The 18,835-nt window shown below is 43.0% G+C and overlaps 1 protein-coding gene across 1 annotated transcript in view; it reads right to left on the reverse strand.

Moving 5' to 3' along the window:
• LOC138284410 (intestinal mucin-like protein) overlaps positions 1-18,835 on the reverse strand; it is a 329,644-nt gene that overhangs the window by 248,461 nt on the left and 62,348 nt on the right. The window contains exon 5 of the mRNA XM_069223147.1: positions 8,190-8,207. Coding sequence (XP_069079248.1) covers positions 8,190-8,207 — 18 coding nt within the window. The remainder of the gene's footprint in view (positions 1-8,189; positions 8,208-18,835) is intronic.

The following is an 18,835-nucleotide window of genomic DNA, read 5'->3' on the forward strand; positions in this document are numbered from 1 at the left end:
CCTCAAGCACGCCGTGGGACATCTTCTGACCAAAGGAGAGGTTACTGGCACATTCCGTTATTGCACAGTCTTTGGCTTCTTCTACCCGGAGGCAGCCCTTTTGCACCTTCATCCGGGGTTTAGTGGGCTCCTGCCCCCCCCCGAACACTTGCATGACTCTTGGACTTGGTCCCCTTCCTTTGCAGGTCCTCAGGTACAGGAATCCTTCTTCAGTGCTTTGCAGTCAGTTGTTGTACTTGCAAAATCCCCTATCTCGACTTCACTGTCTTTCTGGGGTAGTAGGGTAATTTTACTCCTACTTTTCAGGATCTTGGGGTGGGGTATCTTGGACACCTTTAGTGTTTTCTTACACTCCCAGTGACCCTATACACACTACACTAGGCCTGGGGTCCATTCGTGGGTCGCATTCCACTTCTGGAGTATATGGTTTGTGTTGCCCCTAGACCTATTGTCTCCTATTGCATTCTATTGTGCCCTACAGTGTTTGCACTCATTTTCTAACTGTTTACTTACCTGAGTTTGGTTTATGTGTATATTTTATGTATATTACTTACCTCTTAAGGTAGTGTATCCTCTGAGATACTTTTAGCATATTGGGCCAGATGTATGAAAGCATTTTGCATTCGCAAACGGAGCGAATGCCCGTTTGTGAATGCAAAATGCCATTTCAGAATGTATGAAATACTAAACAGAATGCTAAAATTGCGATTCCTTAAAATTGCGACCCTGTTGAGAGAGTCGCAAATTGCGACTCTCTTAATTAGAAATCGCAAATAAGGATTCCTTATTTGCGATTCCTTAGCACATGTATGAAGCAATTCCTAAATGCGATTTTGGCATTTAGGAACCGCTAACTACCACCAAGTTGAACTTGGTGGTAACCATGTGCAAAATTTAAAAATGCATTTAAAATGCATTTTTAAATTGTACATGTAAAGCACACATGCCCTTTTGGCATGTGTGCACCTTACATGTCCCAAAAAGCTTTTGGGGTGCAGCAGAGGGGGCCTTGGGCCCCCAGCACCCTGGGGTTTACACTTTCCAAAATTGCGATTTCTGGTTCAGAAATCGGAATTTTGGAAATGCAAAAAAATTGCAGATATGGGCCAACAGGCCCATAGGTGCGAATGGGGCTGGTATCACAATTTGCGAATCGGTAATAGCATTTGCGATTTTTAAGAAATCGCTATCACCGATTCACAAATGTGATACATGGCACTTTGTGAGTAAGAAATAGCGATTTCTTAAAAATCGCTATTTCCGAATCGCAAGTGGCCTTGATGATACATCTGGCCCTAGGTCACTAAAATAAAGTACCTTTAATTTTAGTAACTCTGAGTGTTGTGTTTTCTTGTGATATTGTGCTAAGTGATATAAGTGGTATAGTAGAAGCTTTGTATGTCTCCTAGTTCAGCCTAAGCTGCTCTTCTATAGCTACCTCTATCAGCCTAAGCTGCTAGAACACTTCTAATCTACTAATAAGGGATAACTGGACCTGGCACAAGGTGTAAGCACCACTAGGTACCCACTATAAGCCAGTCCAGCCTCCTACACTATGTATTTAAAACTTTGTTGGAATGGAGGATTACCATACCAACCTAAAATCTGTACTAACTGGGATTTGTTTGAGTTAACCTTGGAGAGTGAGGTTCCTTCATAGAGCTCGAAGAGGCAGAGACATCATGGTCCCGTCAGGTGAGTCCCAATCTAGTAAAAGAGAACATCATCTGCAAAGAGTGCAGTACTTTCCTCTGTGGAGCCCTACCAGCCCCATCACCCCAGTGGGGTATTGTATCTCGCTATGGAAGTGAAGGGTTCAAAAGCAAGGACGAATTGAAAGGGGTGATGGGGACAAACCTATCCAGTCTCCCTGCCTTTAGGGAAAGAGTTTGAAACAAGTCCATTAATAAACACTCAGGCCATAGGCTGGGACTAGAGAAGACCAATGTAACTGTGTATTCGAGGACCAAGGCTGGCATTAGGCATAAAAGTGGTACCCGCAGAACCTGGAATCAGAACATTCCATGCCCTTTGAAAACTCAAAAAAAGGACTTCCCTGCCGTCTGAAGCCTGAAAGAAGCCTAGACCTGCTTGCCTCTGGAAATCCCAGAAGTAACTTCAAATGTCAGTTTGCTGATTTCTCTTGTGTGAGCTTCATGGACACAACAAGCTTCTAGAGGCCATCTTCTGCAACTTAATTTTCTGCTTTTGCTGCTGACCAGTTGCAACTGAAACTGCTGTGGATTATGCTACTAGCCTTTGCTGGTCCTGGACCTCTGGTTGGTGTTAGAATATACTCTTCCTATCTATAAACTGCAAATGGACTTAGAAACATTTTGTGAACTTTTCTCCAAAAGACCAAGAGGGTCACACCACACCAGACTGCCGAGCTACTTCAACCGATGTTGAATCACCAGTCAGATTCAAATTTCTCATTTGCCTTGTGTAGGACTTTTTTGCTTATGCAGGGTCATCTTCAATCTTTTTGCCTCCTGCCTCCTATTTTTTCTGACCTGTTGCTGTTGGCTTTTGAACTCTGAGCACTTTACCACTGCTGACCAGTGCTAAAGTGCATGTGCTCTCTCTATAAAATGTGTATGTGATTGGTTTATCCGTGATTGGCATATTTGATTTACTAGTAAGTCCCTAGTAAAGTGCACTAGAGGTGCCCAGGGCCTGTAAATCAAATGTTACTAGTGGGCCTTCAGCACTGGTTGTGCCACCCACACAAGTAACCCTGTAATCATGTCTCAGACCTGCCACTGCAGTGTCTGTGTGTGTATTTTTACACTGTAAATTCAACTTGGCAAGTGTACCTATTTGCCAGGCCTAAACCTTCCCTTTTCTTACATGTAAAGCACCCCTGAGGTAGGCCCTAGGTAGCCCCAAGGGCAGGGTGCAGTCTATGGATAAGGTAGGACATATAGTAATGTGGTGTATATGTCCTGACAGTGAAATACTGCCAATTTCGTTTTTCACTGTTGCAAGGCCTGTCTCTGTCATAGGATAATATGGGGGCTACCTTTAAAATATGATTAAAGTGTAGATTCCCCTAGAGAGTAGATGGACATGTGGAGTTTGGGGTCCCTGTACTCACTATTTAAATATACATCTTTTAGTAAAGTTGATTTTAAGATTGTGCGTTTGAAAATGCCACTTTTAGAAAGTGAGCATTTTCTTGCTTAAACCATTCTGCCTTGTTTGTGAATTTCCTGTCTGGGTCAGTTTGACAGTTGGGTTGTTTTTCACCTCGCACTAGACAGTGACACAAAGGGTGCTGGGGTGTAACCTGCATTTCCTGATTCGCCATCTCTGCTAGGAGGGAGGGGTGGAGTGGTCACTCTCATCTGAAAGGACTGTGCCTGCCTCTGACAATGCCGGCTCCAACCCCCTTTGTTTGTGTCTGAGGCCTTGCCTGGGCAAGGCAGGATTTCACAAGTAGGTGGGAGTCCCCTTTGAAGAAAGGTGACTTCAACGACTAAAATGGGTATAAGAAGGGCACCCAAATCTACAGACTTTAGAAACACTTCTGGAACCAAGAAGAACCTCTGCCTGGAGAAGAGCTGATAGCTTAGGAAGAAGTGCTGCCCTGCCTGTGACTGTGCTTTGTGGAGCTTTCCTGGAGTGCTGCTTCTGCCAGAGTAAGAGGGCAAAGACTGGACTTTGTGTGCCTCTCCATCTTGTGAAGAAATCTCCAAGGGCTTGATTTAGAGATTGCCTCCTGTTGTTTGAAGTCTCAGGGACAGCAAAGACTTCTCTCTGCCAGCACCTGGAGTCTCTGGAGAGACTCCTGCTCTGACAAGTGGTGCCCTATCCAGTCCCTGGGCCCTTGAAAGGAAAGCTGGTGGAAATCCAAGGAAATCCACTTCGGACGACTCCGGACCGATGCTGCTGCTGAATCCGGAAACGCCGCCTGCACCCGACGGCGTGACCTTCACTGGAACGCGGCGCTCTTTGCAGGTCCGACGCCGCAGCAGCCCCGCTGAAATCCGCGACTCCGTGGAAGTTGCCGCACCACGTCGTGACCGACGCTGCTCAAAGTGCGTGGATTCAACCTTTCGCACAGACCCCGCGATCCCCGACTTCGTGCATCAGCTTGTTTTCACTCTTCACCAAAGGTACTGTACTTGGGGGTCTACACGACTCCGTGTCCGGCGCCGCTGGTGTCGGCTTGTTGGGAACGACTCCGTCACGACGCCGTGTTAACATCTCATCGAAGCATTTTTGTTTCTAAGCGCTATTTTTGAGTTTAATCTTTAAAAATTCATAACTTGACTTGTGTATGTCGGATTTTTGTCATTTTGGTCTTGTTTTGTTTAGATAAATATTTCCTATTTTTCTAAACCGGTGTTGTGTCATTTTGTAGTGTTTTCATTGAGTTACTGTGTGTGTTGGTACAAATACTTTACACCTAGCGCTCTGAAATTAAGCCTACTGCTCTGCCAAGCTACTAAGGGGGTAAGCAGGGGTTAGCTGAGGGTGATTTTCTTTTACCCTGACTAGAGTCAGGGTCCTTGCTTGAACAGGGGGTAACCTGACTGTCAACCAAAGACCCCATTTCTAACACCTTGCTAAAGGAAGCTTGACTTACAGGAAAGTTTCCTCCTTCTGAATGTAGAGGATTTCACCAGGACTGATGCCAACCAGCAATGCCTTCCTGAGTCAAAACTTTGGATTTTGCCTATTTACAGCTTTCTCACCATTGACATCAAGTGGCTCAAACTTCCCATTGGAGTTGAGGCTGCCACCAAGGTACTGCTCTTCAGACAGCCACTGTTGATGAGCCCTTTTTTGGAACCAGCTTGAAGCACAAAACACTAACGACCCCATCGACAAGGACTTTCTCCATAAAATTGCAAACCTAAACTTTCTACTGGGACAAATCTGGTCTCTGTTTCCGAATGCGGTCTTTTGCCTTAAATTTTGATCCTGTTTAATGCAAATAAATAACCACTTTGGAATGATGTGGTTTTCTGTGTTTTTTTTTTATTCAAGCTCTAAAAAATCATTACTATATGCTACTTAGTGATTTTTAGTGATTTTTATTTATTAAAATATCCCCTATTATTTTAAATTTGTTTGGGGGTTTTGTGCTATGTTTTCACTTTAGTACTGTTTCAGTGTTGCAAACATACTTTTTCAACAGTACAAAATAAAATGATGAATGGAATATTGAAACATTTCAAACACATCCCTCCAGTCAGTTTGGGCTGGACTGTTCCCCTGGGGAGCAGGGGCAAGACTAATTAGCACATGGCTGGGTCCAAACTGGGGTGGCGTGGTGGGCCAAAAAACAATGGATTAAACTCAGATCTGTGACTTGGGGTGAATGCCTCTATTTTTCAGGATTCCATCCATTGTCTCTTCTTGTTGCTTTTGTCACCCTAAGTAGGAAGGGTATGCCCAGACATGGGTCCTGTGCTCATTGTGTCACTGTATTCAAGTTAGCCTGGCTGATGATGAGTGATACCCCGAAACTGTACAAGGATGCTTGTTTCCAGTCCAGGGAGCACCTGGTCTGGCATTTCCGGCAGAACTGTTTCCCTGGGAAGCTGGGTCAAGACTGATTTGCATACAGCTAGGTCCAAACTGGGGTGGCATGGTGGGCAAAAAAACAAAGGATTAAACCAGGATCTGTGGGGGAATGTTTGCATTCTTCAGAATTCAGTCCACATTCTGCTCTTGGTGCAAAAATACTTTGCACATTGCCTCTAAGTTAAACCTGACTGCTATGTGCCAATTTACTAGAGTTTAAGCACATGTTTTTAGTGACATTTGTGGTACACCCTAGCAAGGACTTTGATTATTTCTTGAAGTGGGGTATTCCTCTCCAACAAATAACCCAATGTCCTACATGTGGTTATGACAAGGTTCATGCAGATCCATCAAAGAGAAGGCAAAAAATATTTTGTATTAATAACTTTGATATGTTTTTTAACACTTAGGAATGGAATGTGGAAGGGTGTTAGTATGTTACATCCAGTATAGGTTTCATGCATATCCAGCAAGGGGTGACAAGGTTATCTGAATCCAAAAATATTTATTTGCTAATATCTTTGAAGCAGTTTTCACAGATCTGCACAACACTTGGCAGAAACTTACCATGATTAGCTTGCTTTTGATATTTTGAGATTTGTGCAAATCATGCAAATCTCAAGGGGGAAATCTGTCACAGGTAGTAAAAGTACCTCTGAACTTATGGTTAAGTCAACATTTTTACTGAAAAGGAATTTTTTGTTTTCTTAATAACTTTGGCGTTCGTTAAATCTGCACCAAAAAATACATCCATGTTGGGTGTCTAATGACAGTTCCATGCAGATATGACAAGCATAATTCAAAAAAGGGGAAGCCAAAAGTATAATTTCCCATCATAAAGCCCATAAGATTCTTTGCTTCTCAATACAGAAAATACACCCAAACAGACTTACACCAAATTGGGTTGTGCGTTTAGAACGGAAATCCCATCCATTCTGTAGTTTTTGATACATTAGCAATTTAAAAACATTTCCATCTAAGCATGAAGTGGTTAAATTATAGAGACATCTGGACCAATAAAACCTCCTGCTTACCCAAAAGTGAAAAAATATTCACACCTGCTTGGCTGTGGGATCTATATCTGCCAAGGCCAATTTTAGTTACATAAGTCCAAAGCCAGGTATCCAGACCAGAAGCCCTGACTGGCTGACCACACTGAGAATAATAATTTTTCAGCCACCATTATAGAATGCAATTTTTTGGTCCCTGAGTTCTGAAAATACATTGAGAAGATTAAACAAGGAGCAGGAGTAGCATTCCCTTGCACCTCTGGTTCAGGCAAGAGGATCCCATACCAGTTCCGAAAAAACAACAGGCCTCATTTATGAGGCCCATGAAGCGGGGCGGCGCTCCTTGTTTCACCATATCTACTAGATACAGCACATTCCTGTCCTCTTCCCCTGCACACTAATTGCTGCCCAACACCAGCGCAGGCACCCTTGCACCAGAGTGCAAGGATGCCTGCATTGCGGGGATGATTGTTTTTGTGCATAAGGGACACTTTCCTGCACAAAAACAATCACAAGAGGTATTTTCCTCTTTGTGTGTTGCAGAATGCAGCACACAGAGAAAGAGGAAAAAACAGGGAGAAAGAAATATATTTCTCCCCTTTGTGTCATTCTTACGCCACCCCTGAGGTGGTGTAGGAATCTGAAGCTTTCCCAGACTTGTAAATCTGAAAATGCATCCAATTCCTCCCAGTTCCGTGGGTGTTGCATGGGAACACCGCAAGCAACAGCCGTGGAACGCCCTTTCACACATCGTTATGCGTGAAAGGGGTCCATATTTACAAGGCTATGAAAAGCCACACAAGGTGGCACTGCATGGCCTTGTAAATATGGGCTGGCACATTGCACCACTGGAGCATTAAAAAATGATGCTCCAGTGGCACAGTGTGTGACTAGGGCCAGCCCGTACTATGCATGACAGTGAGGATGGCCGAAATTTGGAAATTCGTGCAAAGAGGAGCTAAGAAATTTACTGAAAAAAAATAAGCTGTGGTTAGCACTGGGTATATAGATGCTTAACGTATGTTTAAGAAATCCTTAGGAATTCACTGAAGAAAAGTTAAAATGAAATAATGGTTACAAACAAAATCTAAAACCATTGACATGCACTAGTAATGGTTAGGCAAACTAGTAATAAGTTGCTTATGATCTCACATACAACATTAGCCATTGCATGTCAAATTTCATAATCAATGACTTTACAGTGAAGCCCTACGTCTAACCTCTAGAGAAGATGGAAGAAGTCTGTGGGCAATATGTTACATTGACATTAAAGCTAAATTCAGTATAGAATCAAAATATAAATTAATTAAAAGGTTATTAAATGTATGGCATGGCTACTTTAGTTCAAAAAACTAATATTTGTCTCTACAACACTTCACAGCAAAAAACATAGTGAAAGTATAGGAATGATAACAGTCTTCAGGCAAACACTGGAAGTCACTAATTATGGCTACCAATGCAACCAAAGCTCGACCCAGTACACTGTTCATGACATCACACATCATGTTAGAAATGAAATTCTAAATGATATCATCCATTGCTGGTGATATCAAATATCACATGTCATCAGAACACTTTGATGGCAGCATAGGGACATGTATAGTGTCATGTTATATGGAAAAATGACAGCATGCATATACTTACAGTTTGCTGTTGTTGCATCTTCATGTAAGAAATAAAAAACAAAAGTCAGATATTAGCCACATGAACAAATACTCAAAACATTGAAGATAATTTGTTAACATTTAATTTTGTTAACGATTGATCAATTGATCTTAGTAACCAATGACAAGGAGAGAAGGAGAACACGAGCAGTTGAAAAATAAACAGCAACATGTTTTTGCTGATAAATGTGTTATCAAATGTAGACCGTGTAAGAAAGACACCTGGAATGTCAGCATTAGTTGGAGTATGAGGATTATTTGTGCTGGGCCTTTGATGTCACTCCACAGATGAGGAACATTTACCTGTGTGGTACGTTATAATCCTGCTGACAAAATTCATGTTTGCCCTGTGACAAAATTCCAAGACGATGTATTTTATTTTCATTTATGAGAGTGGTAAAGGTCCTGACATCGTAAAATTACAGGTTTATTTTCTACAAAAATAAATGCAAAACGGTACTCTTGTAATGCAGAAATTACTGATAAATTCTGCTGCTCGGCCCAGTGGAACTAATCTGCAATGGTTTGGTATTTGAACAGGGTGGGAAGAGAGAGGAGTCTCTCTTTGTTTAAAAACCACTGCAGATAAAGGTTTATCTGTAGTGTTTCTTTAGGTAGAGACATTGCTCCCTCTTCCCACCCGGTTTAGAAAACACTTCACTGCAGTGCATAGCCCTCAGCACCCTTACATACTCTGCAGTTATTGTAACTTTGCAGGTACTACTGTAGAGTATGTAAGGGTGCCAAGGGCTATGCACTGCAGTGATTTCAAAACAGGGCGGGAAGAGGGAGGTGTCTCTCTATGTTTGAAAAAGCACTACAGACTAAACTTTAATCTGCAGTGTTTTTAAACATAGATGCACTGTTCCCTCTTCAGAAAGTATGTAAGGGCACCGAGGGGTGCAGTTTCTAAATGTAGAGGGATTGCTCCCTCTTCCTGCTGTGAGCTGTCCCTGTACCGTTAGAAACTACATAGTTATCTCTTGTCACCCTTACATATGTGCTATTTCCTTAGGCAAAATGCATCCTTGAATCCAATTTTGGTACCTACAGGGGAAGGTGTGGCTGCCCTGGAAGAACTGCCTGAGCTGGCCAGATGGCAGTTGGACCATACTAGGCAGAGATTTCTGCAAGGTGCAGGGAGAGTGCCCTACTCATGAGGTTATTTGGCAAACGATTAAGGCCAGAAAAGTATGATATCTCTAGTGATCACTATATTTACAGTGTTAATGGGCTGCTGTGTAGTGAGCCTGGGGTCCTTGAGCTTGGGACAACAAAGGTGTTGGTGGTCCCACAGTACTATAGGGCTTTCCTTTTGGAGTTGGCTCATGTTATTTTCTTGACAGGACTTCTGGGGCAGGCCAAAATGTTTGATAACCTGGTCACTCACTTTTACTGGCCCATATGAGGACTAAATCAAGTGGATACTGGAGGTCCTGTGTGAAGCCCAAGGTTCCAATCCAAAATTTCCACATATTGAGAACATTTTTTTAAGAGGGTGATTGTAAACACTGTTGGGCCTCTGGACCCAAACATAGCCCCAGGCAATAGATTTATCTTGCTGATAGTTGACCATTCCAACCAGTACCCTTGGGTCACACCTCCAAGTTCAGTGACTACACTGTTGGTGACCATAGCTCTGATGGGAATATTCACCCTTGTAGGGTGTCTAAAGTAGGTAGTATATGACAGAGGCACCAACTTTGTCAGCCTACATGAAGGCTAGGCTAGGTGAGATGAGTGTAGGGTTACCTACAAGTTCTCCACACCATATGTCCCCCAGCCAATTGGCTTGTTAAAAGGTCCACCATTATCCTGAAAGACATGATCATGGGACTAGCAGAGTCCCCGAGACATAGATTGAAACTCACTTAGAGTGATCCTAAATATGTTCATGCCGAAGGATGATGGTGAGGAGGAGAGTGAACCCCTCCCTGACCTTCTCCTATTCAAGGTCAAGATAGATTAGTTGAGTGAGTAGTCACCTCCCCCAGTCTGTTAGCAGATCAACAAATTAACTGTTGCCACCTTTTGGGGCAGTTTTTCTCACTATTTTCACTCACTGGAGGCTCACCAATTGGGGTACCCATCTCTTTGATAGAAAGGACAGCATGCATATTAAAAATGCTACTTACAGGATGTCTGGCAATGTAAGAGCCAGCATCAAGGATGGAGTCTTCAAGATGTTGAAACTAGGGGTGATTGAGTATTCCTTTAGTCTTTGGGTCAACCTAGCGGTTTTGGTACCAAAGGCTGCACCCTCTTGCATCCACCCCAGAACAGAGATTCTGTGTGGATTACAGGGGCCTCAACACAGTCACCAAGAACGATCTTCATCCCATATCCAGAGCCGATGAGCTCATTGACGGGCTACAGGCTTCCAAGGTCCTCAGTACATTTGACTTGACATCAGGGTTTTAGCATATTGCCCTAATTGAGGGGGGCAATGAGAGGTCAACATTCTCCTCTCCTGAGGAAACCTGACCGAGGTGACATCCAGGAAGCAACCAAGCAATGTGATCCAGACTCAGGTGTGTCAAAAGACATTTCACACCCTGAAAGGGGCCATGTGCCGATCACCAGCCCTCAAGGCCCACCTAACCCCAACAAAGAATTAAATGTGCGGACAGATGTTTCAAGCATGGAAATGGGGCTGTTCTCTCACAGCTGAATGAGGAAGACCTAGACAAATGTGTAGCATTTAGTAACAGGCAGCAACAACCCATGGAACACAGGTGGAGTGCCATCGAAAGAAAAACATTTGCTGTGGTCTGGGCACTGATGAAACTGAGACCATACCTATTTGGGACTTACCTCCAGATTCAAACAGTTCTGAGACTCCTAAGGTGGCTAAAGCAGATACAGGGTGACAAACAGAAACTACTAAGATAGTTGTTCTCCCTAGAGGGTATTGACTTCATGGTGGAACATCATTCTGGGACTGACCATGCCACTGCTGATGACCTTTCCAGTTTTTTCAGAGTTAGTGATGAACATCCATGAGGCTGGGTAGTTCTCCTGGCCAGTATTCTTCTGGATGGCATTTTTAAACATGATGGATGTATTGCAGTGATGATGTAATATTCCAGGAACCATTAGACCTATATAGTTCATTTTGGTGTCAAAACGTAGTTTTTTTTTGTTCAAGTAGTCTTAAAGAGACAGAAAATAACTCCTCAGAACAACTCTTGCGCCATTCTCCAAACTGGAGGCCCTATAACAATGTATTTTAGCCATCATATTGGTACTTTATTTTAATATTGTTTTTATTCAGGTTTTTTGTTGATTTAAATTAGTAAACATGAGTGAAGCAGGTGGTAGTAGATGATCTTTACCTCATGACAGAGTGCTGCTAACTACAAAATCTGAGGACTCCTTCAACAAAGAGAAATTAGTCATATGCTAAAATAATTTAAAAAAAAGCTAACATCAACTGTGGCTGGACAGAAGAAAGTTTGAGATGCTGCGGAAATACAGCAAGACGAATTTCACAAAAGGTTGAAACTGATGGAGGAAGAGGATGAAATATTTTATGATTATAACAACAAGTGCTACAAGTCGTGTACAATGGACAAAAGCCTGGACAAAAATTGCCAAAAAATTGCAGAAACCAGTGAATCAAAATAAGCATCCAAGGCTTCTGAGAAAGTGATGACAACAAAAAGCAACGCCCATCGATGACTACCCCTCGTCCACCTCCAACTGATCAGAAACCAGAGGATCTTCAATGTGTTATCTGTGGTTTAGCCAGAACAAGGGCCAAAGGGACTGACAATAAAACAAAGTACAGAGCATGTGAATCTCAAAGGAGAAACATGTTTTTATCTGCAGCTAGTTTCTTCCAAGATGAGGTTTTCAGCCGAGTAGCTGATCTAAACAGTGAGGTGAATGTATTTGCGGCGGATTCGTCTGCCCACCCGAACTGCATACAAGATGAATGTACAATGAGTTCCCAGCAGCAACGTAACTGCCAGCCCTCAGTTAAGTTTTGCACTCTTTGAAAAAGCAAAGTTAAGTTTTAAAGCCACTCTTGAGTGCTGGCTACGGGTTCACACTCAGTGAGATCAGCAAAGTAATGGTTAACATTGATGACTCTGTACTGATCCATAAAAAAGGAATTAAGATTTTTCTGAAAAAGAATGTACAACGACAGAATTCACTGCTCATGCTAATTTTGGCTTTGAAGAGAGCTTTTCTTTGTCTGGAACATCCAGCACACATGATACTGCCATGCTGCTTTTTCAAGACTGTACCATTGAAGTAGCTGTTGGAAAAAATGTTGTGACAGCTGTAGGCATAAACAAACGAAGCTGCAAACTTATAACCCAATTGCCTGGTCAATGTGTGCAAAGACTATATGCCATCACTACGTCCCATTCTACCAAAAAGTTTCAAAGTGGCTGAGGACATGGATCTTCTTCTACCTCATGCCGCAGTCCACAAAGCTGATGTAATTGAATTGATTATATCACTTATTTAGTGCAGACTGAAGGATGGAGAAAAAACAGTTCCTCTGTGGGCTAGAATTCATGCTCTGAAAACCAGCCTATCCTGCCAATTTTCAGTAATGAAGGTGTTTTCCGTAGTGTAACTGACATTTTTATGAGCAATCCAGTAGAATTTGATGGTCTTTATCCAATGATGGACGTTTTCCACATGAAGAAAGTTGTGTTAAGGTGTGCGGGAAGTAATCTCAGTGGATATGGAATAAACAATGCACTTATTGAGGCTGACAAATTTGGAAGCAGAACTATCCAGCCAGTATTGAGCGGAACTCATTATGTTAGTTTGTTACAAGGTATGCGCATCATATCTGAGAGTATAGAAACATTGCATTGGAATGCTTTCTGGAACAAGAATGCTTTAAAGAAACACAGGTCCCTAAATGGAAAAATGAAAAATAGAGACTAAAGGGAAATATTTATAATTCCCAAAATAGGAAATGTAAAAATCAGCACATTTATTTACAAACTAAATTGTATAGGGGGGAAGCACACACAAACAGGGAAAGAACCTACAATATACAAAAAAGACATTCCTCAGGCATTAGAAATGTGACACACAAAAAATTTAAGAATAGAGGTCACATTCCAACAGTACTCATGCCCACTGCTGCTGAATACAAATAATCAAAAGCTGAGTCAAAGTACTACAGTCAATGACCTTTTGATTCTTTAGTCCACTACAAGGATCATCATCAGGACAAACCAATGTGCCCGAGGAGAAAAGAGTTTAACACTTCATAGGACCACATAGCAATCCTTTAGTCCAATACTATGATCAAGGAGAAGGGGTTTTCAATCCATAACCCAGAGCATGGATAGAACACTGAACGATCCCTGTTACAATGCTGGGATCACCATTCAAGAGAAGGGGGTTCTAATTACATGACCAAGTGCCTATAAGCATCAACAAATAGAAAAAGGGGTTGGGGCGAAACGGGGGAAGAGAAGACAACGGGGAAAAACAGATGGTAGATAGGACAACAATGAAGAAAGAAGAGAAAACAAGATAGAGAGAAAAAGATAAAATTATGTATTAATTCAAGTCTTAATGAAAGTTATCACCTAAGCCCAAGTGTGTGAGTCACATCATGCTGAGAAGTATATGGTAAGCGATAACACCCAGTGTGATAAAGCAAAATAAAATAGACCCAACTGAAGAAGTATCACACACTAGTGTAAACTGCATAAAATATCCATTGAGTCAGTTATATGGACACGCATAGGTGCACATGCATGAATGGAAAATGCTATAAATCACTCCTTCAAATACCCAAACCACATAGTGACAATAAAAAACAACATGCACTATACTATGGAGTCCAACTTCTTAAACAACATAACCTCAGTAATTATAATAAGGTAGGTCAAGGCACCAAAATGGCACTGGAATCAGTTGAATGTACACATGCATGAATAGAAACTTCTATAATTCACTCCTTCAAATACCCAACCCAGGTAGTGACAAAAAAGCAACATGCACTATACTATGGAGTCCAATTCTTCAAGAAAAGCAATCTCTGTAGTTATAATAAGGGAGGTCAGGGCAGTAAAGCAGGACCACACAGGGCAACCTTGATGGAAGGCCTAAAAATAAACAAGGAATAAATTAGGACTAAGAAGACAAGACAGGCCTCCTTAAATTACACCAAGTCCAGTGTGGACCAGTACAACCGACCAGAAATTCATACCCTACCGTAAGGCTCAGTGAAGAAGGTCCTCAATACTGTACTGTGCTATTCGCGGGCTGTAGCCAGGAAAACCTAAGGCACAAGTGAACTGTCGCTCAGCAATTAACTCGACTGTGGAGTGGCCAGACTGTAAAGAAAGTAACATCAACGCAGAGCACGTAGGCCCAGAACAAACAAACCTGCACACAGCGGCAGGCTAGAATTCATGCTCTGATCTCCCAGAATCCCATCCCACTGAAGAAGGTTTGGTTTTTAGCAGTAATATGACCTCCATTCGCAAACTACGCAACTGTATACACAGCTGTAAATAATTTCCAAAATGTGCGTGCTCAGCTTGAAGACCAGCCTATCCTGCCAATTTACTGCAATGAAAGTGTTTTCTGCATTGTAGCTGACATTTTTATGAGCAATCCAGTAGAATTTGATGATCTTTATCCAATTATGGGCATTTGCCACATGGAAAAAGTTGTCCTGCATTGTGCAGGAAGTTATCTCAGTGGATGTAGCATAGATGATGCACTTATTGAGGCTGAAATCTTTGGAAGCATAACTATCCAGTCCGTATTGAGCGGAACTCATTATGTTAATTCATTACAAGGTATGTGCATCATATCTGAGGCTATAGAAACATTGCGTTGGAGCATTTTCTGGAACAACAATAACAACTTAGGTTTCGCATATCGTATCTCAGAAGTGAATAAGACACATGGTGCACTTCCTTTAAAAGACAATGCAAAGAATGTGAAGAAAAAACAGAGCTTTGCAAGTACTGGGGAAATGTATTACACATGACAGCTCTAGTGAAAACTTATTACATGCTGACTGGAAAGGTGATTGGGAGCTGCACATGGGCACTGTGGAGTCACTGATTACTATGTGTCATGAACTTGACTGCATAAACTACCTGACATTTGGGTCCTGGTATTTGAAAAGAGCGAAGAAGCTAGAGCTGTAAAAACCATACCTCTACAGAAAATGTATTCAAAGACATTTTGTGGTGAAAGACAAGGAGGGAAGATACGATCTAGAGATCACAGAGAACCTCCAAGGGAATTGTTGGTCAGACGTGTAAAAGTAAATATGTTGTTCAATAGCAGCTAGTTTGCCATGAAGTCCTTTCTATTTGCAGTGTTTTCAGAGAGATGACAAATGAATGGAGCATCATGAAACTGTTCCTCACCATGAACTTGTGGGAAAGAGAGGGGAACATTTCATTAAACATGTTGACAGCCTTCTTCATTTCATGCAGCAGCAAAGAAACCGCTTTGAAATGACTGAGCTTGTACGACTACACAACTTTGTTACCAAACAATGTGTGGATAATGATGTAAAGACACGTCTACTAGATGTCCTGGAACATGATTCAAAACTATACGCAGAACTGAAGCAGAAGAGATTTGTATTGAAAGAAAAGAAGCTGTTTGACATAACTACTAACGCTTATATGCCATTGTAGGAGTTTCATCCAACCAGACGCTACAAAACAGGTTACAAAAATACAAGTTTTGCAAGCACATAGACAGATGGATGTAGCAAAAGAAAGGGGTGAATTTATCAAGGACATTCTGTTGCATGATCTTCTTCAACAAACACATTATTTGATGGAGATGCTGCAACCAAACCAGTTAAGCACAAACTCCTACAAGAGCCTGAAAAAAAAGTTTCACCTGAAGAATTACAATGGGAAAAGAAGTCCATATTGAAAACCGGTGTCGTTGTGGGCTATCTGTCACAATTGCGAATGGTCAATATTGGACCTGGCCCTTTTTGCGGGTTCATTCCTAGACTTTTTGCCTCCTTCCTCTTATTTTTTCTAACCTCTTGTTGTTGGCTCTAGGACTCTGAGCACTTTACCACTCCTTATCAGCGCTTAAGTGCAGGTGCTCTCCCTTCTAAAGTTGGTATGATTGGTTTACACCTAATGGCATATTTGATTTACCTGTAAGTCCCTTGTACAGTGGTATCCATATACCCAGGGCCTGTAAATTCATTGTTACTAGTGGGCCTGCAGCGTTCCTTGAGCCACTCACTGAAGTAGTCTTTCAAACCTGTCTCAGGCCTGCTAGCGCAGGGCCTACATGTGCAGTTACTGCCACAGGGACCTGGTATCTAAATCTACTTGCCAGGCCCAGAACTCCCTTTTTACTGCATGCAAGTCACCCCTAAGATAGGCACTAGCTAGTCCTATCAGCAGGGTGCTATGTATGTAGAAGGCAGGATATGTGCCTGGTTGCGTGGCCTATCCTGATAGTGACAAACAGCCTATTTGGTTTTACACTGCTATGAGTGTTGTCTTCTCATAGGATTGCATTGGAAATGCCCTGCCTTATGTCTAGGGGGTATTGTCTGATTTATGAGGGGTAGCGTAGGCATGTTTGGTATGATTGTAATGGTGATGAGAAATGCCGCTTACTGGTGTAGGTGGATTTTTTATTATCATTACAGAAATGCCAGTTCTGGAAAGTGAGCATTTCTCTGTGCTTATGACTCTGGTGTTTTGCAGCTTTACCCCAATCCACGTCTGGGCAGAGTGACATTTGGGCTTTGTTCATACTTTTCAGACAGCCTGTACACAGGGAGGGTGGAAGTGTCACAGAGGTGCATCTGCATATTGAATGGTCTTCCTGTGCTGAGAGAAGGGGAGGCGGGCACACTTGCATCTGTAAAGGTTGTGCCCTGGCCTCACACAAAGGGCTTGTTTACCCCCAAATGATGTTTGGAGCCTGTGCTGGAGGAGAGAGGGGGCTCTCCCAGAAACAGTTGTAACTGGTTTGAACCTCCTCTTCCCTTCTTCATTAAACCTTTGCAAAACTGAGTATAAGTACAGGGGATTTTTCACCGCAATTTGGAACGCTCGAGAGAGACACTCTGGACTTTATCATGCTTGTCCCTGGACACAGAATGCTGCTGGAGGTACTCACCAGGAACCACCTTGGACTGCTGCTGCTGTGCTGACCTATGACCTGCTGGGTCACTTGGAAGAACTGCCACTGTCTGCATCCCCTTTGTGCTGGTCTGTGCTGGGCCTTTCCACCCTGTGCTCCATCTGATGTCCCCAGAGGCTGGCTGCTGTGGCCCGTGCCCTCTGCAACCTTTTTGAAATCCATTTGGGAAATGCCCCCAAGTAGCGTTGCATTTTAGCCCCCCCGGTGCCTAAAGAGCACCTCTCCTGTGAATGGCTGAAGAGCCTGAGTCGTGCTCTACGTATTGGCCTGGATGGATTTATTCTAGAGATTTGAGAAGTGCTTCATGAGCTGCTGGGGAGAATCACCACTGCGACCAGGGCATCCCTCTTCATCAAACGCATTGGAAGTGCGCTGGATCTGGTGCCCCTGGGCATGATAAAGCAAAATCCGGCTCTACGTTGATCACCCCCGGGACACTAACCAGACCGAATTCCTGCTGGCTTCACAGCTGTGGCCTTGGTGGGCTGCATTAGGCTCGTTCACCAGGTCGGGTGCCAGGGAAGTCGTGGTAAGGACAGACGGGGAGGAGGCCTCATCGGAGGCTCCCTGCCCCACCGGGCTCCCATTAGTTGTAGGAGGTCGTGGGCGGGAAGTAAGCCTCATCGGTGGCCCCCCAGACCGCTCGACCCCTCCTCTAGTTTGGCCCCAACTGTTGTAGGAAGTTGTGGATGGGGAGGAAGCCTCATTGGAGGCACCCCACACCGATGGCCCCTCTTGTCGTCTGGCTGTGCCTCCCCCCTGGGAGGGTTGGTCGTGTCCCAAGGGGGCCACAGAGATTGCAGGTGCCCGGTTTGGGTACGGGCCCTGGGAGGGGCCCCCTGTATAAAAACAGAGGGGGTACGTTCCACCCCCCTATCACCAAAGCGGCCCACGTTTGGTGGCAATGAGTCCCTGGGCCCCTGTTCCCCTCGTAGCCCTCGAGGTGCCCGCATCATGACATGAACAGGTATTTGGAATTGCCAGATGTTTGTTTTGAACATTCTGGGAATATTGTCCTAACCTGTTTTTTTATGTATAAGTTGCCATACATTCTTTTGATGTTTCTGATATGAGCATAATATATGATGTTTCAATGACGTGCCATTTATTCCCTAATGTTCCTGATATGGGCATTTATGAGGATCTTGTGACGTGCATTACGATAATAATGTTTTTCCTAACTACTGCTCATGTTGCAGAATAATGAGTAACCCATGTGTGACTACTGCTGATTTCTGCAAACTAATAGTACTGTGTAATGTTCTGATTAATGTTTTGCTTCGGTAGCAGGGTATAACTGACATGTTGTGTTTGGTCAAATAATGTTGTGTGCAGTACAGTTTATTTTTATATAACATGGTGTTGTGTTTCCTTTGTGGTGAGGATAGCACATATATGTTGTGTGTGTTGTGCAAACGCTTTACACATTGCCTCTGGAATAGGCCTGAGTCCTCGTGCCAAGGTACCAAGGGGATGAGCAGGGGTTAT

Source organism: Pleurodeles waltl, chromosome 3_1 (genome assembly GCF_031143425.1).
Source record: "Pleurodeles waltl isolate 20211129_DDA chromosome 3_1, aPleWal1.hap1.20221129, whole genome shotgun sequence".
NCBI classification, from domain to species: domain Eukaryota; kingdom Metazoa; phylum Chordata; class Amphibia; order Caudata; family Salamandridae; genus Pleurodeles; species Pleurodeles waltl.